At 43.4% G+C, this 21,051-nt stretch overlaps 1 protein-coding gene across 2 annotated transcripts in view; it reads right to left on the bottom strand.

Moving 5' to 3' along the window:
• Positions 1–21,051, bottom strand: part of ABCA1 (ATP binding cassette subfamily A member 1) — a 93,798-nt gene that overhangs the window by 54,120 nt on the left and 18,627 nt on the right. For both annotated transcript variants that reach the window (XM_050716204.1, XM_035570081.2), the window contains exons 3-5: positions 18,925–19,018; positions 14,885–15,026; positions 13,917–14,038 (exon numbers count right to left, since the gene is read on the bottom strand). In XM_050716204.1, the coding sequence (XP_050572161.1) occupies positions 13,917–14,038; positions 14,885–15,026; positions 18,925–19,018 (358 nt within the window). The remainder of the gene's footprint in view (positions 1–13,916; positions 14,039–14,884; positions 15,027–18,924; positions 19,019–21,051) is intronic.

Below are 21,051 nucleotides of genomic sequence, written 5' to 3'. Positions count from 1 at the left end.
CCATAGAATACAAAGCTCACCAGGTCTGACTTCAATTTGCGGGGTTTGTGCTCAAAGGATTTGTTCTCCATAAACTGTAGTAAACCAGACTTTCAACCAGTTTAAAACTAACTTAGGCTGACTGAAAACAATCTGACAGGCTGATGTACTGTTTATTTCCCAGCCTCACATGCCGTAACTCCCTACAAGGAACTTGGTGAAGGAAGGGGGAGAAGGTGATTCATGCCATGCTAATTTAGAAGCTAGGAGGAAAACAGGGCAGTGTGTCCCATCTATAAGTGTGACTATTTATCTTCAGGGAATTTCAGTCCCTACTTACGGAACATTCAGGGCAGAAAACAATTATGTTATTTTCTGGATATCCATTGTGGTTAGCAGATTTGCTACCCTTTGGCTAAGCCTGTGTTCCTCACAGCCAAGCATCAAGACAACAGAGAAGCTGTTGTTAAATTATGACCCTTAATTTCTCATCACAGACTGCTAATAGGGCAACCCGATCATTTTCATAGCAGCTGCATAAAAGCATCACTGCAAGATGAACCAGTGAGACAAGATTGGGCATACGAAGCTGTAGCTTTGTTAGAATGAGCAGGCTTCCATAAATGCCCAAAGGCGATACCAGTGAGGGAACTGGGATTCATTGTACCTGGTTCCCTGCTGGGACAAAACTGCACTTCTGCAGAACTAGAGGTAGGTGCAGAGTGCCTCCTCAGAGCTTTCATGTGAAGGCAGTAATTCACATTCACCCACACCAGCCTGATTATACACCTGCCTGTCATGCCTGTGCAACTCTGCTCCACAGTGCCTTTGCATGACCAGAAGACAAGATGAGAAGGCTCCCTGGCCACAGAGCCCTGCTTCACCCAGGGCATTGCTTCTTTACCAGTCATACCCCCAGCAACAGGATGTTTTGCAAGATACCAAGTGCACGAATGGGCTACCAGCAGACCAAGAGCTGGTCTCAGCTCCTGCAGCTGAAACCATTTACAAGTGGCACATGTTACCACCAAGAGGACGCTGGCTGGAGACTTACCTTAATAATTAGCAACTCCTCACATAGGAAAAGGACCAGGGCAGACAAACCAAATGTACTTGCAGGATTAACACTTACACTGGAATTTTGTGCTAATTTTTCAGTGGAGATTATGGGAAGTATTCCTCAAAAATATATGACAGGTGCACTTAAATGACTCAACTGATTTCACACTCAATACCCGTCACTGATTTATAGACGAAAGGAGCCTGAGGCTACGTCCCATAAAAAGAGGCTTTCAAACAAATTAACAGTGGAACAGAAGGACTCACGAATTGACACTTACTCTGAGGAAATAGAGGCTTCCTAATGTTGGAGTCTGTTACAGTGTTGTACCACTCTGAGCCAACAGCCCACATCTACAGGGTGAAAAGCAAACCTTCCAGATGACCCACTGCTGGGCTTTGGCAAGGGGGCAAATTTTCATTTGCCCTCATTATAACCCTAACTTCAAGCAACACATCTGGAGAGCATGATCAAGTGACGTATGATACATACATACAAATATTTATTAAAAAAAAAAGGCAGTTACTAGGGTTTAATATTCCTTTTCCTGTAGGCACCCTTGCCCCTGTATGGTGGGAATAGCTCTCAGAGCTGCCTGTATCCCTGCCGATACTGACAAGTGCAAAACTGTTCTCTGAACAAGTTAGACGGCTGTGCCCTGATTTGTTGACAAGAAATCAAGCAGCTCAGCAGGCCTGTTGTGCAGGACCTGCTCATGTGAAAACACAAGCCTAACTTGCTTGCAATCGAAGTGCTGTTCCTTCTACAGCCATAGCTTGATGTGTTTTCATGGCAGGCTATAGGTCTATGCTGTGTCCATCAGTGCTGTCTGTGGAGACATTAGATGACACCCAAGTTACCACCATTTAACTAGAGCCTGTAATCTTGACATATTTGCTATGTCAAATTTCCCTGGTGAAGTATGTAGTGAGGAGGCAGCCTCCTGCCTTTCTCCAGCAGCTAGGATTTCTCCTGGATAAAGGTACATATTGTGCAACAGGTCCTCTCTTTCCACCGTGGAGAACTCACTTCTCTTGTCCTTCCCACTTGTTGTGCTGGGAGCTATGAGTTAGGAGGTGAGTCTGAGGTACCAAGCAGTGCTTGGATAGCCACAACAAACAGGCACATCAGAGAGATCCCCCTTGTCCGAGGTCATTTTACTGTCATCGCCATGGTCTCAAGAGACGAGCCCAAACGCTCCAGAATCAGGAGAGAGTGTCTGGCACAGAAAAGTGACCTCAAACTCATCTGCATGGTGTGGTATGGTACAACACTCACAATGTTTAGAACATGAAAAGCAGGAGGAACAGTGATAAAAAGAACAGCTCCTCAGGAGGCGTAAGACATGGGCAGGAGGACCTCTTGGTCCTCTGAACTTCCCTGCCCAGTAGTTCCCAAAACATTACTCTTTCAGGCACTTGCACCTTAACCATAATGTCATTGCTTTGGTTGCTTTGGTTTGTGAGCCAGCAAAGATTAACGCTGGACAAAACACTGTGCTGCATCTTAAGAGAAGTGCTAGGACATAAGCCTGCAACATGGGCCTGCAGGCTTTGGGACCTCCATTCCTCTTTAAGTCAGCACTTTTGCTTAGAAGGGCTTTAAAAGCAGCAGACAGCACAATCACTCTGGTTGAAAGCACAGCTTACGTTGCTGGTTGCACAGAGAAGAGAGCAGTCCTCAGCTTTTACCGGGGGCGTGCTGGCTTCAAGAATGTAGAGCCAATTTAAGCCAGCTGAGATCCCACCTCCAACCTGCATGGAAAGTCAGCAAGGAACACGAGGCTCATACCTCTGTTTGGGTACTACATGAAGTCTCAAATGTCATCAGGTCCCCTCCTGTGTGACAAACATGCCAACAGATAGCTTCTGCATCAAAAAGCATAGGCACAGGACACAAAAGTGAAAGCCACATGGCGGTCAGCAGCAGTTCTACGAACAAACGCAGCCTCCAGAGCTTCCGTCTGCGAAGGAACACATCCACCCACACCCACACCCGCTGGTCTTGTATAACACCATAAAAAAGATATTCTCGCCTTTTCCCCTGCTGCAAACCAAATACTGTTATCAGCACAGACAACTGTGAAATACAGTTGGACAGTTTAAAATAAAATAAAAAATGTCACTTGTATTCAGGCTTTGTACAGTACAATAAATGAAGCAGGCCTTCAGAAAAAAATTCAAATACCTCCACTGTATTGTTTTAAGAAGCAAATTCTGAGCAGGGTTCCAGAGTTCACAAGGCAGTTATAACTGGTTGAGAATTCTCCTGCTACTTTTCACAAAATAACGATAAACTGCTACGCTGCACATCTTTCAACCCATGAATTGGCTTGTCAGCTATACCGATGACAGACCTCAGATCTGACCAGATAATGATACTTCATTATTACAACAAAATGATTTTCAGGAGTGGTATGTAGAAAGTTTTTGAGGCTAGTACAGACTATGGAAGGTCTCTGTTTGTCAAATCCAGCTCAGAAGAAAAAAATACATACTTGGCAATACTTGAGAAGTGTTTCTAAAGAGCCTGAAGGTAAGGGTTGGTTGCTAAAAATAAGGTTTGGATTTTAACTGCACTAAGAACATTATGCCCTAGGTAACATGCAGATTTTGGATACGCCAAAACATCAACTCAGAGATACAGTAAAATATATTAAAAATCAATAGACTGGAAAACAAACGGCATGGTCACGTCCAGCCACAAACCACTATTCCAATGGCAAAGACTGCTGTGAGAATACACGGCGTGACACTATGCTATCAAAAAGTATGGACCTAAGCAGAAGTTGACAGGAGGAGCTGTGGCCAATGAAGACCCAGGCCAGCGTTGCTTATGCTTGGACAAGTGACTTTATATTCAGTGGAAATTCAAGTCACAGGAAAAGGCGGGACTGGTCATTTTAATCAAATGACCATTACTAATAGCGGAAGGGCTTTCATGAGCTGGAGATGTGAGCAAGCATCTGGGAGACTGCTGGTTCAAATGCAGACAGAAAATACCTGTATCAGAATAGCTTCAGAGGCCTGAAACAAGCAGGCAGAACCACCCCAGCAACACCAGGCTTCTTCTGACTTACAGCTGCAGCCCAGCACCAGGTATCAGGAAGAAAGACTTCCCTCACAAAACCAGTAGGGGTAATGATGAACTGTAAGCAAAACAACAGGCAGAGATGCCCAGAATCAAGGGACCCTGACTGTCCTGCACTTGCATTGTTTAGCTTTGCACAGAAAGATGAAAAAAGAAATAGCCACACCTTCCTTGGGTGTGAAGCCTCATTCTGCCTTGGCTCCCTTCCTCTCTCTCAACAAGGATTCGTAGAACTCAGCTCACATCTGGCTCAACATGATACCGGGTCTGCAGTCAGCAGATCACAGTGCATCTTGTTTCCCCGCCTGTCAGGAAGAAGTGTCACTTCTGGACTTAGTGCCAAGTCCTAACGCTCCCTCATCTAGTGCACAACAGCAAAAGCCAGCTCCGGAACAAGGAGCTTCCCAGGGTCAAACCAATCCAAAAGGTAGCAAAACTGCTAAGGATTCACAAGAATCAGACAATCACTATAGTCCAACTAGCTTAAATGGGAACTCTGCCTACTTATTCTGAGCATATACCTATATCTAAATGATTTCAAATCCTCGTGACTGTTTTTTATGTTTCAATTTGGTTGGATGTTGGAAAGTTATCCATAATGTAGTTCATTTTTGCTTCTGAGCTTCAAGTCCAAAGGAAAGAAAAAATCAAGCTTCAGCACTGGAACAACAGAATGTGCTCTGTCTTGCTCAGGGAAACCTTTGCAACCATTCAGCCCCGCTACTAACATTAATCAGACTGTTGAGCAACAGCACTTCAAAATAGTTAAAGAACTTTCTCAATCTTTGAGAAATGTGGTTTGAAAAGCAGATACTTAGCGAATACATCTTGCCCAAATTCACGTAACAAAAGTTTTGGGTACAGATCATGTCTCTTGCTTCCTAAGTACTACGCTCTGCTGCTGTTTACACCAGGAAGCTCCCAAAAGACCTTCCCTTGGTAGTCTGAAGAGCTCATCCTTCTGTTTGGCGTCACTCTGGACTGGCAATATACTAACCCTTCTTTCCCTTCAGTACTGGCAGAGCTTGCCAGCTGAAAATACACCTTGGAGTACTTGTGGCAGCATTAGTGCCTCCTATTTCACACAGAGGTCAGGAGCACTACTAGGAGATGCAGCAAAGAGCAGTGCCGCTTGCTGCCTGAGGAACAGGGTCCTGAGTACTTCAGAGTCCCAGACCAGTGCAGTTTAATGGAAGAAAAAGTGTGTACTGCTGAAGGAGGCTTGTGCATTACTTATATGGACACCCTGGTACCACTCTTTTGACTTTCTTCAGGTAGCACTACCATACAACTTGGAAAGGAAGTAAATGAACTGTGTAGCTAAACATAACTGTGGGCTTAAAGAATTGTTTTGTCTTGATTTCTGTTCTCTGGCTTTACAGTATTACAGTTAATGCTTTCCCTACCTGCTGGGCAGTGGACAAGTGTGTGAGTAGAGCAGGAAAGAGCATAGGCGAGCAGAGAGATCTGATGGACATTGATTATGTCACAGATCTGTGGCATTATTGTAAGGACAATTGTTGGGACAACATGCTTTCATCTTGACTCAAGTGATTATTTTTTTCAGTTTTTATTTTTTTTAACGTTCTGAAGTGCCATTTTGTCGGGTAGATGACAGCTGGTTCTTTCCTAAGGCTCAGATATGGTCCAACTAGGTTCTAGCAGCACTTGCTAAAATATGTAGAGAACTGCACGGAAAGGCCTCCTGAGATGGAACAGGTTATGTTTGGTGAGTTCTGTCTGGCTGCAGTCATGCAAGCCTTCCACCAGCATCGACAGAAAATGCATCTAACTCAGAAGTAGTATTAATTCCAGAAAGTTGCCTTTTTAGAAGAACAGTAAAGCTAAGAAACGAACAGGAAAGGATCTGTACTAAAAATCCCTTAAAATGCAGTCTTCTATTGCACCACCCTTAAAATTAAAACTAAATAGGGGATGAACCTTGAGCTGTTTATAGAGATGTATGTCACATATCAGCTTCAGTCTCCCTCATATATACCTCAGTATGGACAAGTCAGCATAAAAATGCCTGAGCAAGATCTTCAGCTGAGCTATGTTCCACAAACTTTTCACAGCTATACCAATTTTTCATCAGCCAAGAATCTCATCAGAGGCATAAGCAATATTAAGTTTTAACAAGCTGGGTTAATTATTACAACTCTGTTAATACATAAAAATGTGCAACACTTTTGTATTCCGGAGCATTTTCATTTATCTCAAAAGGATTTTTCCATAACTTTGCATGTTTCTTGTTTACAAAGTCTGATTCAAGCACAAAACCTACAATCTGAAATAAAAATTCATCCCTTAAACAAGACATAACCACTACTTGATAATACACAGCAACACTACAAAAACAGGACTGCAAGTAAAGAATGTTGCAGTCTGTTGAAGCAGCAAAGAAATTTAGCAACAGGAGGTAGAAAATGTTGTTTGATTTTAGCCAGGATCCTGACATTGACAGTCACTTATTTTATGACCAAAAATACTTAAATAGAACAGCATGTGTTCCCTGTGAAAATGGCAGCCTACAAAAATTGAATTTTTATGGTTTTCAAAGAAATTGGTCAAGCAGTGTTCTTGCCTGGATAAAAATGAACTTTGATTCAACATCAACAATATTTCAAAGCCATCATCTTTTATTGCATCCTGACTACATTTAAAACTATGTCACATCCTACTGTGTTGTAGAAGGAGGACTCCAGTTCCTTGGCAGCTGTTTATTTAGCTCACAGGGATGCTGTAAAATTGGGGAATAAATAAATGTTTGTAATGATGAAAAAAAAAAAAAAGATAAAAAGTATTATTACTAGAGAAGGCTCCAAAGCTCAATATTAACTTTGGAAATATGGTAGGTCGGATCAAAATTATGTACTCCAGCCTCAGTACCAAGTCAGATACAGAGGTGGACAGGGCTTTTTCCAGCTGTGGCCATTTCCTAATAGCCGCTCTCATGAGAGCACAAACACAAGGAAATCCCCTGGGAACAGCTGCACTCTTCACCAGAGGACAGTGGTACAAGTTTTCTAGGAGACTGTTTTCACATCGAGATTGGTGCTAGCAGCCTGTGACTCTCCCCTCTCATCCAATCTCAGCCTGTACCTTAGATAAACCAAATGTGATCTTCCACCAATCCGGCAATTTATTGAGATTCTGAGATTAGAAGTCACTGAGAACAAACCCAGAAATCGTTTCAGAATGAGGAATGGAGAAAATAAATGCAAATTGAAGTTAACACTGAGAATATGTTTTCAGCAACATAATGCTGGTATTAGCAAGCTCCGCTGGTAAGGTTGCATTAAAAAAAAAGAGTGAGATAAGAGGAGAATCTGAAAGGTGTAACTGTTCATTTAATGCTTGGTTTTACTTGGCGATTCAGAACAAAAGTCGGTGTTGACAGACCAGACTGAAGAGAGTTTTAGGAGACAAAAGGAAGGACCCAGAACTCTCCCACAGCGTCCTGTTTTGGCAGCTGATATTATTCATGCTGCAACAAGCACAATAAGCAATTCTTGTTTTCTTTACCTTTGTGTCTTTCTCTAGACAAATTAACATCAAGATAAAGGCAGTGCGCCTCTAAGGTACAGTGATTTTCTAAAATTTGTTGTAGTAGCTGTGTTGCATATTTTAACTATGGGCACTGTTGGTTGCCCTGCAAGTGGTCAAATTGTTTGGTGGCATCATCAGGTAAGATGGTCTTAAAGTAACCGAACTGTCAGCACTGCTCTTCACCAATACAGACCAATGATGACATCCTTGTGATTCCCCTTGCACGTTTTTAACATGATACACACAGTCATGTATCATGGGAATCCTAGATGTCTTTCTCAAGCTCTCATCACTTACAGTGCAAACACTAAAGCAAGGCCAGATGTAACGTGATGCTGAATGGATGTTCTGAACTCCACTTTCAAAGGTGCTTCAGTCTTTCCCTCCTACATCCACATGCATGCATATTCTACCTAGAGTGCAAGCTAGAATAAATGTAAACCTCCCACTTCAAAAGCAGAAGGGAAGTTCAGCTACAAACACACAGGCACCGAAGCCCAGTTCTGCAGAATCACAAGACAGTGATGCACATTATGCTGCTTCTGTTTACCCATCCCAGCCTCTAAGTACAGTCATGTAATAACAATGCTGTTACCAACAAAAATCTCTGAAAGTTCATGGACACCCCCACAGGAAGCAAGGTAAAATCTTTTCCTGGTAAAAGATTTAAAAGTGCAGCAGACCTTGGTGCCTAAACCTCTAACAGAATTTTTTTATTACTTTAATCTTACTTTTAGCTTCCAAATAGCAAGGAAAGCACAAGCAGACTCCAATGGAAGTGGTAAGTGTACAAGTGTGTAGTTCAGCAAATACTGTGCCACGTCACTAAAAGTGGTATAGCTAACTGCACAACACATAATTTGGGCTGAATACCACCATAAGAAGTCTTCTTGATATTGGTACCCCTCTTGACTGTCAGTCTACCTGCTGGAGTTTATGACAAAAGCATAATGAACCCTCTGGATTCACAGACACGCTGCTCACTACTTGTAGTAAGGGGCTTGAACTTCCAAGAACGTACTGGAAATGTTTTCTACCTGTGCTGGCTCAGAGACTCAGTGCTTTCAAGAAAATTAGGCAGATGTGGGAAAACTGTGCATACCCGAGTCTCCTGTCTGACTGACACAGCTCACAACAAAAAAAATCCCTTTCCGCAATCTGACTGCCCAGTGTTGGCAGCTTCTTCCACGGGCTCCATCCTGACAGACCATATCTGACCAAAGCAGAATTACGGCTGTTCGTACACAGTCCTGGGTTCCCCTTCCTGGCTGGACGCTTTGGGCTGGGAGGGGACAGCAGCCTGGAGACCTCCAAGAACCCCACTGCTGAAGGTTAATGCAACAAAATACATGAATCACGCTCCACAACTGGCCTTCCTAGATGCCCCCAAGAGTAAAGATCTCACCCCTGTTACCACAGAGCAGTGGTTTTGGCGCCATTTTCCCCAGACTGAAGGAAAGGCAAGGCCTTGTGCGTCATTATGGAGCACGGTATCAGAGAACCCAGACGTGTATTTACTTGCTACCATGAGATGCCAGGAATGCCACCCTGCAACCACTGGTGTATGCAGGTGTTTCCGGGGATGAAGGCCACCTGGACATACGGTTTGTTAGTCCTCGTTCTAGCCTGGCTGGTTTTTACTAGGATCCTTCCCAAGGTAAGTCAGGGAGGAAACCAGCTTAATTAGGGAGATGTAGGCAGGTATAAGAACCGATTCAAATGTTTAGCTTGAGGGTGTGGGGCCATTTTTATTAGGGAGAAGACACTGAGGAGGGAGCTATCTATCACCTCAAAGTCATCTAGTAGATAATGCAGAACATCCTGTTTCCCTGAGCACCCTAATAATCATTCAGCAGGTCACATACCACCACAAAGCCTCTCCCAAGGCCATTGTTCAGCCCTAGCCCTCCACCATTCTTGAAATAAAAAAGTAGCCCTACTATCTCTGACTGGACAGGCTGCAAACTCCTTCAGCCCCAACACCTGTCTGTGCAGGACCTAGAGCCACCAAGGTGCAACACTAGCAGAGGATGCCATCCAGCTGATGTTTCTCCTACACCATGGGTAATACTAACCTAGCAAACAAGCAGGAAAGGGAGGGCATGTATAGAACAACAGCCTGAGATATGATGCAACTTCTTAGGCGATGTTTGTTTCCCTCTGCCTATTTCATTGCTCCCTTTTTGTTTAGTTGGGTTGGTTTCAAGGAAAATAAAAACATGCCCTTTGGGATCACTGAAAACTAAGAGCAATGAAGTAAATACCAGCTAGACTGGCTTACATGTGCAACTGTTAGCAACAACAGAGAAGGTGGTTTTAGTTTTACTTGTTGATTTTTATTACCCCATGGCACTGCAAAGCAAAACATTTGGGATCCTTTTAGAGAGAAGGAAACAAAGAATGGATGCCTCAGAGCAAAAAGGAAGGTGTACCTCCACCTTCCAAAACAGAAGAAAAGCTTATTTCTTGTAAGTATTTTATCCTTAGCACTGAGGCCAGTTGCAAAGCCAGCACCTACAACCAATGAGCCAAGCCTATGGTAAGGAGAAGTCACAGCAGCCATGTCTTGCTCTTGGAAGTGCTGTCACCAAGGTCTTTGACTCTCTGTTCTGATTTGTACTCTGCGTTATCATATGAATGTTGAAGACCTTGGTGACATTGTTGGACAGAGATGTAACAAGTGCTGGGAAGGAGAGGGCACCTGGCACCTGCCTGCAAAATCGATTGCGTTGCAATATGTGTGTGCATACACGTAGATTTCACTGCTCAGGGCTTGCTGGAAGCTCCCATAAACAGCAGCTCCCATACAGCATGACAGCCACTGGTGCTGATCTCCCTCTCTCCACCAGCCAGAGCTTCATCCTGGCTAGGAAAGGTGCCACATCGAAAGACGGTGGGCTGCTCTCTAATGGCCACATCCCCCACTTTCAGCTGGACAGCAGTTCTGGAGCTAGAAGCAGCAGAGAACAGGAGACACTTCTCTAGCTCCTGGAAAACCATCCCTGTTCTTCACAAGATAAGAGGTGATCCCTCAGAAGTGATGGAGGCACAAAGCCTGTTGTCATGAGTTTAAAGTACTCCCTGACCAAAATCTCAGGGTCCTGACTTGTGTCTTTAACCAAGACTCCTGACTTAGTGGCACCTGTGTAAGTACCTGGACATCTCAGGCACGCATCCCTTCCCCAAGGTTCAGAATGTGCTTAATTTCAGATCAGATAACACCAGCAATCCCACCTTGGACATTAGTTTGTCAAGGCTCTTTTTAAAAACAAGTTTGAAGTCAAAGGGCTTTGGCAAATGATCTCTTAACTGATTCAAACATCTGGAGTCAAACACAGACATGCATACTCTGCATAATATTAGAACAAACCATACCGTAGCTCTAGCTTTTACGCTAGTAACAGAAGGTCATCCTGAAGCCTGTTTTAGAGCCATCAGACAGCAGTAGGAAGTGTGTATGGAAGAGGGACATCACACCAGCTGGAGAGAGGAAGAAGGAGCTGCAGAGACCCCAGCTGAGCCCGTAACACAAGGTAAGGAGCATACAGTTACTCCCAGTGGGGAAATGTGAGCTGCAAAGCTGTATTTGTCTGCATCACTGCTTGAAGAGGAGTCAGATCCAGGCCAGAACTGGAATGGATGAGGTATTACTTTTTTTTTTAATTATTAACTCATCAGGTAATTAGCCCTCCTGCTAATTGCGGGAAATGCCTGTACTAAGGCAGGCAAAGGAGCTTTCTTCCTGTAGACCACAGGGGCTGTATTTACTCAGAACATCCTTTCAGTTTGGGAGGCTCTCTCACATCTGACCTCTCTCTCTTACGGTCTGCTTAGGTTCCCAGAGTCACTGAAATAACCCAGAGACAGAGAGATTTAAGCTACTCCTCACACCTCTGTCAACAGCAGCTGAAGGGTTCATCTGTAGTTCCCTTCATTGTACAGGGATCTAAGCATTGCTAAGGATAAATACGCAAATACTTGTAAGATTAGAGGATGCAGTTTTATTCATGCTGTCAAGAGAATGAATCAGGCAGCCAAAGAGTGGGCAGCAGGGACCCCCAAGTTGGTGGCTTTGTAAATGAGCATATCATAAGAAGGACAAACAAGCACAAGCTTTGTTCCCTACAAGCCATATCAACAATGGACAGTCTGTCATTCTAATGACATGGACGCTTGATTATTTTTTTTTACTACACATTTGAAATACTTTATTACAGAAATACAATCTTTGATGACTTGTCTGATGCTTATTTTTTGCAATCAGTCCAGTAGTCTTTGTAGTGTAGAGAAACATGAGACTTCTGACTAGACTCGCACAATACTCCCTATGCAAAATGTTTCTTGGAATCACTCCTCCCCCACAAACCTTCCCAACAATGATGCTTCAGCTTATGGCTTCAGTCATGTTCTTGTAAATGTTCACATTTGATGCTCTCTGCATGTTTCAATACAAAACACAAGTATCTACTCTCTTTGGTACAGTTAACTTGCCGATAGTACTGCAGAAATTAAATGTAAAACCTGGTGACAACTTATGCTGTTCCCACAGGAAAGGCTTGTTCCCACAACACTGAGTTAAAACAAGGTGTTTAACGAGTTCCCTTCAATGTGTTTTTAATCTCTCCTTGAGGAATATAGTCATCTTCGCTCATTTTGGCTGTGTTCATTATCTGTCCCTCTCTGCACAAAGGGTTCACCATATACCTACTCCCCCTTAACTACTGCAGATTTCAGTAAAAGGATGGTGGTGCCACTTACCAGCTGTCAAGAGTAAAAAGAAGGGAGCCTGGCAATATGGATGGATATTGAGCCTAGGAATGAAGGGTGTCCCCTATACATAAGGATACATGTCAACTAAGGTAAAAAGAAGGGCAGCAGGCTGCACTAACACCTGCAGATCTGATCACATTGGGATTCTGGACAGTGCTGAAGGAGAGAGAGGAAGGTTACTTATCCAAGACAAACCCCTTTGCATCTACCAACCCACCAGTAACAATATAGATTATTTCAAAGTGACCTGCAATGTACTGAGCAACACAAGAAAGAATATTAAAATGTTACCTCTGCCTTAGAAGTATGCTCAGGCCACATCAGACTTGTGAAACTATTCACATCCCACCAGGCCAGGTATTCTTCTTCCTGGAGCCTACGTGAACCATACTCATATGAAAAGAGCTGGGAACACTACAACTGTGAAACCAGGGACAACTTTCACAAAACACTAAAATACCGTCAAGTGCTTGTAGGTGAAGGCACTCAACAGCTGCATTCCCAGCCCTGCAAATATTTCTTCCTAAACTGTTACTTTCCAATAATATCCAACTATTGTTTGCAATAGAAGCATGCAGTATCAACAAAGCAGCCAAGAGAAATAATCTTTCAGAGAAGAGTACCCCAAAAAACTCTAACAAGTTGCCATGTCAGAGGGGCTTGGCAATATATCCCCCAAGACTGGACAAAGATGTTGCAAGTCCCAGCTCTGCAGCAAGCTTCCTATGTGATCTCACACTAGTTACTTATTCATTTCCATGGAACAGGAAGCCATGCCGGGCATTCCCACATCAGCTAAAAGTGGCAGGATCCTCAGTTGTTGGTGGTTTTTTTGTTTGTTTTCCACTAACAGGGCAGTAAGAGCCCGTAAGACAAAACATTTTCTTCTGGAGCTTGTCACTGAAAATCCTGCTGGACAATAGCAGAGAATACAGTACCCTACACCAAACAGTCACAGGGAAACTAAAAACCAAGAAGGGAAATGAAGACTTCATTGTCAGATAATAATCACCTCTGAGTTTGTAAACTCGAGGCCAACATCAGCTTTTCTTTATCTGTTTTCCTTCAGCTCACTTCCTCTTGCAGCTTGTAGGGTAGAGAGGTAAATTCAAGCTGTAATGGGTTCATTGCTTCACTGGCAAAATAACTACTGTTTTCCAAACACACACCACCTAAACTCCTTTGAGAAAGTCAGCATTTTAAATCACTTCAGTGGGCTGAGGATTGTAATTTCACATCCAAAACAGTTGCTATTCTTGGCATTCAGACCTCCTCTTTCTCTTCCACAGAAGAATCTGAGGAGCACACAAAGCTTTGACATGGAGAGGCTTAAGTTACTTCTGTAGGACTGGAAAAGGTCTGATGAGCAGCAAGTGGTAACCATGCAGCTTCCTTTTATCATATATGTCAGAAGTTCACACATGCAGAATTAACCAAATGTAGGTGGCTCTTTCCGCCATGCCATTACCTGACACAGAGGAGTTTCCCAACTTCCGCAGTTTTCCCAAGACCTTCTGGACATCCTTTATGCTCGTGTCCTGTTGGCTGTACAAGAGTAACCTCTTGGCATCTGAGAACAGGCGGGAAACACTGGTGGAAGAGACGGGAAAAACAAACAAAAAAGCAGTCATCAGCTCTGTGAGCCAGCATCCACAGACACAGTTTTACATCCCAATTTCAAACTTCGGTCCTTCCAGTTATCCCACTGCCCTCTTCCGTACAATGAGCCCTTTCTTTGGTGGCCACCCTCGGGACAATTAAGGAGCCTAATAAAAGTTGTCTGCTAAAGCAGGGTCAAACAAAGTGACACTGGTAACCCCCAAGCGTTTGAAAGCAGTTCAGACTTGGATGGAGAGGGCCTCCTGGTGCTTGTAAACTGCTCCCTCTTAGAATTCAGTAATTTAAGTGTGCCCTTGCTCCTTTTCAAATGCTTTTCCAGGTTGCAGACACCTTTTATTCTGCTTTAAGCCTAGCTAGCCTGACAGTAAAAATGCAGCAAACAAGGCAGGGCACAAGGATGCTGGCCACAAATGGAGCTTCCTGCAACACATTAGCCAGTAATAACTGACAAGGAGAATCACCCAGACCTTGCTCTTAAGCTGCTCTTAGTCTCTCACTCTACACTGTCCATCTCAGAGCTACATTAGCCAGGTAATGGGGGTTCCCTGGGGAACAGTTTACACCTCGCCTTTTTATGGGCTGAATATCCTGAGCACTCAGGGAGAGAACAGACCCAGCCCTTGCCCCAGCAAAGCTCTATTCAACGAGAGCTTCAATTGCTTGGATGCGGGGATACACCACAGGCCCTCTGAACTGGGAGCTGAAGAGCTTGGTCCTTGAGATGGCAGCAGAATTAACTGGTGACTTCAAAATATCCCTTTTTCATACGTTCCCCCAAGAACAGAGATTAGGAAAAAGCAGTCAGATTAGACTCACATGGAGGCATTGAAGTTTCCAACAATACCAGGGGATTCCCCAGGAGTTGGGTAGCGGAAACAAGGGTTGTTGGCGTTGCAGATGATCCCCTGTATCCAAGGCAAGGTTCCGGCTGAAGGCATAGCTTTGTTTGGGAAGTGACCTAAAACCGAAACACAAGAGTTAGGAGACAGACACAAGACAAGCCAGATGTAATGCCATGTAGCAGTAGAGGGCAACGGCAACCCTGTCCTGGTTATTGCCTCAAATTGTTTACAACAGAGCAGAAAGGCCAACACCAAGAGGGCTGAGTAGATGTTAACTTGTCCATGCAGCTCTGGCCTCCTCTCCTCCACTTAAAAACTACACCTTGTTAAGCCTGTAAAAGCTTGCACTATTGTTTTTGGCCATGCTGAAGGGGACATACTACTTGAGGAACACCCAAAAATAGGCAGCTCCGAAGCCTGGCAATATTGACCACATGTGCACACATTACTTTCTAGCCTGCCACGTTGCTCTGGATTAACATGGTTATCCAACACAAGGGACTGTCCACAACGACAGCCCAGGTCAGGGTCTTGGTTCTGGAGACCCTTAATACTCAGACCTTTTGGTTTTCGAAATTGTCTCCCACTTACAAGCACCGTAAGCTCCAACCAAAAGGTCAGCACATGTGGGGTGCCTACACTGGTTTACCTGAGATAAATGTGTCATTGTTCTCCCATAATAGCTAATTTCCAGACAATTTTAAGATTTCAGAGTTCCTGAAACACTAAGACATCTGCCAATTTCAAGTCTTTCGAATAAAATTCAACTCTTGCACTTAAAGAGCTACTTAAGGCATACCTTAACATTAGCATCCTGTTTATGTTATGAATTCTGGTTGAGTGTTAAAGCAGAAAAAAACTGCCCATGGCAGAGCTCCACCAGTATGCCACCCAGGTACTTGTGAATCCCTCAGCCTTCAAAGAAAGGCTTCCCTCATACAATCCCGTAACTGAGAAGGCTCGTCACTCTGCTTTCTGCACATGAATTCACTTCCTTACCCCAACCCTAGGGAGGTAACCAACCCTCCCTTGCATAAGGTTTTGACAATGAGACCCACAATCTGCTGTGCACTGCTCTCCAAACCTCACTTCTTGGTGCCTTCCTCATCTGCCCTGGCTACCTCCACAGCCACAATAGGGGTACCAAGCCCCTAGAAGTCAAAGCTGCTCAGATCCAACAAGTCCGGTTGGTACAGGTGGTGGAAAGACAGGGTGCTTACTAGACCTCCCTGCAGAAAGCCAAGGACTCTGTCCAGGAGAAAGGTGAGGGAACCAAAGGTTCATTGTTTCCAGTACCCAGGGGACTACTTGTTCCTAGTGTTCTTTTAAAAATAGAAAAGCTATTTACCTGAGCTCTCTGGCTTTTGTTTCATTTCTGGTTTTTGTTCTTCTTGGCAGAGGGGTATAGGGGAGGATAAAAGAAGAAAAGCACTAAGATGTTCAGATTATTTTCCTAAAATTTCTAAAAGAAATACCTTCTCCATCATGCCTTCTATTTTACATGGATAAAAAGTAAAATATAAAAAAATAAAGTAAAAAGTAAAATATAAAAATAAAGAGCAGTATGAAAACAGGAAGAGTGCACAGGAATTCACAGTAATTTTCTACATACATGTGAAGCATGTAATGGCAGTTTCTCAAAGAGTAAAGTGGAATCATCCAGTTTTAAGACAGCGGAGTTACTCAGAAAACACAATATATCAGCACTCCCTTTTCAATGGTATTGCTGCAAACATCTAGCTTTTCAACAGATCATTTTTTTCTGATGGGCTTTTTTCTTACAAATGAAGCCCATTTTGAATACCTCAAAAGACCACAGGAATGGAAAAAAAAGTCAAGCTCTACAAGACAAAGTCAGCAATTTTGCTCAATGCTTCTTCTGGATAAAGATATTTAATTACATTAAAATAAAACGCTAATGATATGAAAGAAATACCAAAGAGCTCTCATAGTCTGAGATGCCTTCTCTGGCTGGTCTGGTGAAAGCCATGCAGCTATCATTGAAGAGTTAGCAAAATTTTCCCGTGTTTTCAGAAAAAGGTTCCCCACACCAGACCAAGCTGCTGGAAATAAAAGTCCTGTCTGGAAAGTCTGATCACACAAACAGTCCGATCCTGGTTCTTCTCCTTTGCCTCAAACAGAAAGAGAGCTGAAAATCTTATTTGTTTATTAAAAACATTATGCCATCAAAATAACGAGGGTATTTGGAGGTTGCAAAGCACCTGCACGCAGCTCTGTTACTGCTATCATCAGGCATTACCTGCAAGTCATTTCATAACAGCAGACAGTGCTGCCATTACAGATAACAATCCTGTTTCCCTAAAGGCATCCACAGGTTGCCACAGAGTTCACCACGAACTCAAGGTTTCCTTCCAGTATCTCTGCTCACAGTTCAGCAAAAAATGTTCCACTACAGAACGCACCAGTATCTGTCAGCATACAAGTGAACAGGCAGTGAAACCAATCCAGACTTCAATTAAAGGACTTAGCTTTCATTTTGCTGAAAGCTTCTCAAAACAGGAGAGGAATTAACCATAGTGTGAATTTAGAAGTTACCAGATGCTCTACACTCTGTGAATCCTGATGCCAACAGTGGGAGAAGGCAGACAAAACAACATTAGTCAACAAAAATGGGGAGGAAAAAGGGCTGCAGGTGAAAGACTGAATTAAAATTCTGCTTCTGACACCAGGGTGCCAGACCAAAGGACATAAAAGGAGGCTAATGAATAACAAAACCAATATGAGCAGCTATGCAAAAGCAGCTCTTTCTGGGTTTGAGTCTATATACAACACTGCTACAGCTGGGAAGAATTACCATTGAGGCAGTTATTTATACCAGCTGAGTAGACTGCCTATTGCTTGTCTTGCTTCTCTCCAGTTCCATGTCCATATTGCAGGTATTTCTCCTAATGCCACTGTAATACTTGGTTAGGAAATGCAACTCAAATGTCATGCAGCAAAGTACGAGATGGCATTTAGAGAAGCTTCAATTATCCTGCCAGCCACAGTAGAAAGTGACTTAGGCAGTGCATGAGACCAGCAGTGTCCAATGCATATAGGGAAACTGCAGACATTAGCACTTCAACCTTGAAAGGCTCCTTGCTAGCTTGAAAGCCTAGCAAGCAGTATAAAATGCCCCAGCCGCTGCAAAGAACCACAGGGTAAGTGCTCTAAGAGCTAGTTCTTCACCTATTTTAAGAACAAAATACTTCAGATTGCCCTCCAGAAACATGTTGTGCTGACCCTTAACCCTTACCTTGTAGTAATCAGGCAAAGGAAAGATAAACAAAGAGCTCTTCCATCGTCAGCTGATTGCAGCATGAGGTCGCCACCAATCACGGTAAGATGAAGCATAATGCTAATAAACAAGATATGCTTCCTAAATCAAACGGCAACCAACACAGAGGCCTAATGACAGCCATCCGCAGGGCAAGAATAAGCTTCCTCTGAAGGAAAAGCTGACGTGTGCCCATTTATGATGTGAAGAGAAAAATACAACAGTTTTCTTCGCAAGCGTATGGCTGCCGAATCTACTGAATACGGAGCTGACGGTGTGCAGTTAGAAGGAATGGAATTGCTCCTCTGTTGTTTTATGTAATACATTAGCCCACATTACTGCCTGAAAATGAGATTGCTTTCCTACAGATCTGAACACTGCTTTCTTTTTATGCTAAGTCACATACAGATCAAGGATGAGAAATAAGACTTTGGTTCTGTGTGGGTTTTGCAGACTTGTCACGCTCCCACAGCAAATTCTCAGCTAATAGATTGTAACTGCAGAAACTAAGGAACATCAAGAAAAGCAGGAGCAATGTACGGTGATGAAGCAACATTAACGTGTCAGAACAGGCTGCAGACCCCAAGATGGAAGGAAAGCAGCCACTAAAGCTTCCCTGAAGATTACTGAGAGGTATGCAACCACTACCCCTGTTCTTTGTCTCTTGCCAGTTGGCATTGCTGCCTCCTAGCTATGGAACAACTGCTCTGGGTGCAGCTGCTGCATTCAGTACTTACATTCATGCTGTTCGTAGGGCGGATATGAAAGTCTTACAGAGATCAGGATGAAGAAGATAAACAGAGGCCAAGCAACTTCGATCAGCAGCTGGAACTGGAAACAATAAAGACAAAGTATTAAGACGTCATATGCAAAATACAGGACAGAACAGAGTTTCCAGTACAATCCACTTGTAAGTCAGGACAGCTTTCCAAGCACAGTCTCGTGTCCTTTTGGTTATGCATTCCAGAACCAAAAAGTTTGTTCCTACTACTTCAGAAGACACTCTGTGAAGAATTAGTCTTTTCTCGTTGATATGTGACAGTTACAGGCCTAAACTGGATTTGCTTAAGAAGGGTTATTTTTGGCTTTTTTATAGCTCTTTTCGTCTCTTGCCTGCAAGAAACTGCCCAATTAATCTTCCCAGCAATTAGCTGAATTTTTGGCCTCATATTTTAGAGTTAGTGGGAAGTACTTACATCTCATCCTCACAATAAACCACTCAGCTTCTACCCTAACATCAGGGATGAAAATTGTGCCAGTGCATAGCTGTGCCAAATCTTTCAGTTTCTCTGTTATAGATGTATACTGTTATCACGAGAGCAAAACTACTAAGCTTATACCTAGTTACTGTTTTGTTCTGGTGTATTTACGTTCCCAAAGGCAGGCAAACACTGGTCTGGGGTACTTACATATACACAGTGAGTGTCAGGTAAAGATAGAAAGAACTCAGTTATTTAGAGGAATGAGGTGAGGATAGAAGAAAAGGGTACAATTAAATGCAGAGCATTTTTTAAGGAATTGAAGCACAGCAAAATTCACTGGTATGTGCTACATCCCACAGAAGCACATAGAGAAAGCAACACTTCAACACAGAGCTCCTGGAACACAAGCAAAAGAGTTCCAGGCTTGAGCTTCACCAGCTATTCCCTCCTTTCCCCTTCCAGAAAGGCTGCCTGAACATGCATCTTGGGTAAACCACAAGACAAGGAAAACGGAAAGCTTTTTATACTGCTACTTCTATGCTTTGGGGAATGGAAACGAGAGTGCTTTCTTGGTCAAGAGAAATCTTTTCTCCTTTGCAGGAATAAAACATCTTTTCTAATAAGACATCTACGTCACTCTTACTGGCCAGACAGGATAAGACCTGCACTCCAGTGGAGGAGATAATCCCCACATAAATGTGTTTTCCTGTATTACACCATTAACAGCTAAAATTAGGCTCTTGACATTCAACACAGAGCACTCCAATCAAACTTGGAGGTGAGATTTCTTGACTACTGTACCTTGAAAAAAAATCTCACGTTGTAAAATCAGTATGTTAAAACAAATGCCATGATCCAGCAGAGGAACCATCTAGGATGCCTCTTCACAGATACCACTAATGGCTGACATCCAACCACATGGTAACTGTACCCGGAAGTGAAAACGGAGCAGAGTCTCCCAGGCATTTCTGGTAACAATGCCCGGCTCTGCAGGATGAGTTTTGAATACTGTTTCCCCCCCCCGTTATTCACATGCACATATTATTTAGCCATCGGATAAGGGAATGCACTGAAACCACGCTAACAAAGGTGCCACAAAAATGCCTTGGTAGTCTAATTGCACAGTCCAGAAGGTAACCACGTGCAGGCTGCATGCAAGGTGCTGTATGCTTCTGCATATGTATGTGCACACATGTTTCTGGCTTTCCAGATTCACAACCCAGGGAAGGACAAAGAGAAAAGAAGAAGGCCATTTGGACTGACTGAACTGTATGTTAGCAGCTGAAGGCTGCTACATCACAGCTGCAAATGAAATGCTACTCCATGAGATGTGGCTGGCAATTGAGGCTTGCATGGGGTCAAACTTAATGCATCTGCAGACTTTCAGTAGAGAGTTTGGACTCCTTGGGCAGCCTCTTATGCTATTCAACAAAAAAACAAATTATTTTCCTTTTGCTCCTAGAGTTCAATAGGTTCCTTCCCATGTTGCTTCCTGACCTTCATGTGACAGCAATTATACCAGAGCTTTTCATCTGCTGGGGCTTTTGCAGAAGAGGACACATGGATACTAAAAGGGACATGCCTCTCCCAGGTTCCTGCTAAGAAGACACTGAAGAACCAAGTCTCCTCTCCCACTGTTTCATGCTGCAGCGACCAGACCAG

Source organism: Cygnus atratus, chromosome Z, assembly GCF_013377495.2.
Source record: "Cygnus atratus isolate AKBS03 ecotype Queensland, Australia chromosome Z, CAtr_DNAZoo_HiC_assembly, whole genome shotgun sequence".
In the NCBI taxonomy this organism is placed as follows: Eukaryota; Metazoa; Chordata; class Aves; order Anseriformes; family Anatidae; genus Cygnus; species Cygnus atratus.
Note: the sequence above shows the minus strand (reverse complement) of the source record. Positions and strands in the feature narration are given on the sequence as shown.